At 37.1% G+C, this 3,343-nt stretch overlaps 1 protein-coding gene across 1 annotated transcript; it reads left to right on the top strand.

Moving 5' to 3' along the window:
* The first annotated feature begins 425 nt into the window (after positions 1-425).
* LOC112529756 (GATA transcription factor 4-like) lies at positions 426-2,082 on the top strand. The gene is made up of 2 exons (XM_025141144.1): positions 426-1,079; positions 1,276-2,082. The coding sequence occupies exons 1-2, from the start codon at positions 819-821 to the stop codon at positions 1,909-1,911; spliced, it is 897 nt and encodes a 298-aa protein (XP_024996912.1). The 5' UTR covers positions 426-818; the 3' UTR covers positions 1,912-2,082.
* The last annotated feature ends 1,261 nt before the right edge of the window (positions 2,083-3,343 follow it).

Here is a 3,343-nt window from a genome sequence, read left to right as displayed (position 1 = left end):
TATTCAAGGTACTCATGAATTTCTTTGTATTTCCTTACTTGGAAAACCAGTACAAAAAGCTAAATCAAAGATTTCTAAAAGGAGATTTCAAAGCTAATACGAGGGTATGTAAACGAAGATTATATATATACATATATGTATCATAACCGGCATATGTAAACTAAGATATATATATATATATATATATATATATATTTTTTTTTTTATATATATGTATCATAACCTAATCCATGTACTCGAAACAAATACAGTTTCGGGGTCCAAAAGTGTCCATGTTCTCCTGTAACAAGACATGTAACTTGGGGATTGTGCTAGATGAACAATACTTTGAATACATCTTGTATGTGTATGTGTATGTGTATGTGTATGTGTATGTGTATGTGTATGTGTATGTGTATGTGTATGTGTATGTGTATGTGACATATAGATATACATTTTGTATATAGAGTTATATGAAAAAGATTAAAGAAAGGAATAAAGAAAAGTAAATGGTGATCAGAGAGTTGCAGAGGCCTCACATTGCATGGTCACTCTACCCACGTTCCTTTGCTCCCCACACCCCTCTCTCTAATACCTTAATCACTAAGCCCCAAAAGTACACACTATATCAACCCCCTTCCCCATTTCCTTCTCTATCCAAACCCCACTGTAACTTGCAGTTCGGAGGACGGCGACTGTGAGATCGAGCTCTCATCATAGCTTGTTATCTCAGTTGTCATCCCCCAATAACCGATTCATGAAGAACACACAATTTGTAATCAAGATTTTGGTAAATTTGGTGTGTACCTGTTAATTTGGTGGCAGATAATCGAAGATTGATGGATATTTATGGTATGTCGTCGGCGGGACAGGATTTCTTAGGCGTAGACGAGCTTTTTGACTTCTCCGATGACCGTGATGACCTTTTTTCCTCCTCAACCACCACCGCTGCCACCGACGCATTCCACAACATTACATCCTCCACCGCCTCAGCCAGCCAGTTCCAGTATATTTTCAATAATAACAATAATACCACCACCACCACCACCACCACCAATTACCACCACTCAACCGACTTCACCGACCATTTCTGCGTTCCGGTAAGTAGACACACACAGTTCACCTTTTCTGTGTGTTTTAGAGAAAAATTAACAATTCACAAAATTAATATCTATTGAGATGCATGATTCGTACCGGTGATCGGTAAATTGATGAACGTTTCTGGCTTCAAGCATTGTTAATTTTTTCTCTATTTGTGACTGATTTTTTATTGTTCATTTGCTTGGAAACTGCTAGAATGATGAAGTGGCGGAGCTCGAATGGCTATCGAAATTCGTCGACGATTCATCCAGCGATTTCCCGGCGAATAACATAGCTGGAACTATAAACTTCCGGCCGGAGAACACGTCAATTCACAGCCGATCAAGGAGCAAAAGAACCAGAGCTCCGTCAAATAACAACAGTTGGACATCGACACCGGTACCTACCACTCAGATCTCTGAAACATCGAAGACGAAGAGAGAAACTTACTCATCGACTACATCTTCATCCTGCGACACAACCTCCGAGACCGGCATCGTTAGGCGCTGCACACACTGCGCGTCGGAGAAGACGCCTCAATGGCGAACCGGACCGTTAGGTCCGAAGACGTTGTGCAACGCGTGCGGCGTGAGGTACAAATCCGGTCGGCTGGTTCCGGAGTATCGTCCGGCTGCCAGTCCGACGTTTGTGCTAACTCAACACTCCAACTCTCACCGGAAAGTAATGGAACTCCGTCGGCAAAAAGAGATGATTTTAGGCCATCACCACCACCAACAACAACAACACTTACCGCCATCAGAACACCAACTCTACGGCGGCGGACATCACCACCACCACCACCGCCAACAACAACAACGATTACACCATGGCAGCAACTACGAGGTGTGCTGACGGCACCGTCACCGGCCAGGAATCACGACGTAATCGTTTCCAAAAATACTTACCGGATGAGAAAGAAATCAAAAAACTGTTACGAATTTCAGAATTCCATGATCTGATTTTTTTTTGTATTTTAATTCCAAAATTAAATAAAAATTAAAGATCATACGGTCGGGTACGGTACGAAATGTTTCATTTTAATTTTAGTTTACAAATTCATAATTAAAAAATAAAAAAACAAATTAATTTTTTTAAATATATAATATTTATATAGCGTAAATGCAACAAATAAACTAACACATCCTCCTTAGAGGTGTTCGCGGTCCGGTTTGAGCGGTTTAACCTCTCAAACCACAAATCAAACCGTAATGGCGGTTTATAAAATTTTCAAACCGAGCGGTTTGATATCAAGTGCCCAGACCGGTTAAACCAGACCACGAAAAGGCGGTCTGGTCTGACTGATTTAGGCGGTTTGGGCCTTTAATGGACTTTAAATATTAAACTTAAAAAATATATATAATTTAGAATTTTAAATTAAATATCCATTTTAACAAAATAAAATATCTCAACAAATAAATGTAATAATTAAGCAGCTCTTGAGTATAAAGTCGAAGCAATCCAAAGTACAAACAAATAAATATATAACATATTCGAAAACAAACAAATTAACAAAGTTACAACTCTACTGTGAGTATTCAGTAACAAAATCCACGACTTCACAACCTTCAATGGTTCAATTATTGAGTCTTGAGTGATTGACCAAACAAAATAGAAGCCAAATCTAAGTTGGTTGAATCACTTGGTTGATGTCTTGATGATGTGCGCCGAAATCAAACCATGGATTAGAAAGGTCAATAGATTGATGGAGTTCTTGAGAGGTTTCAAAATTTKGAGACCGTCAATATCAAATGTGTCGATATGTTCAATGGTTTAATGGTTTTAGTCGTCGATTTTGATTATGTTAGATGTTAGGCTTAGAGATATATTTGAGTCATAGCCAATAAGTTAAAAAAGTTGGGTTTGCTAATATTAGATATATATATATATATAGAGAGAGAGAGAGAGAGAGAGAGAGAGAGAGAAGCGATCAAATAAAAACCAMTCCAATTTGTAAAAACCGTAAAAACTACTCTCATCCGTCGTTAATCTTATGAAATTTTTTCATGAAATTGTTAATCTTGTGAAATTGTTTCATATAATACTTTTTTTGATGAAGTTGTTTCATATGTGGTTATGAAATTGTTTCATATAATACTTTTTTTGATGAAGTTCTTTCATATGTGGTTATGAAATTGTTTCATATACCACTTAATGAAATTTTAATGAAACTGTTTCATGTATTTCTCTAAAATGATAATATCCATGATTAACACCCTCCACAATAAAAATGGTTAATCAACTTCTCATAATTACAAAAAAATGAACAAAATGAAAAATTATGATT

The sequence above is a fragment of the Cynara cardunculus genome (assembly GCF_001531365.2).
Source record: "Cynara cardunculus var. scolymus isolate 2C chromosome LG 16, CcrdV1, whole genome shotgun sequence".
Taxonomy (NCBI): Eukaryota; Viridiplantae; Streptophyta; class Magnoliopsida; order Asterales; family Asteraceae; genus Cynara; species Cynara cardunculus.
Note: the sequence above shows the minus strand (reverse complement) of the source record. Positions and strands in the feature narration are given on the sequence as shown.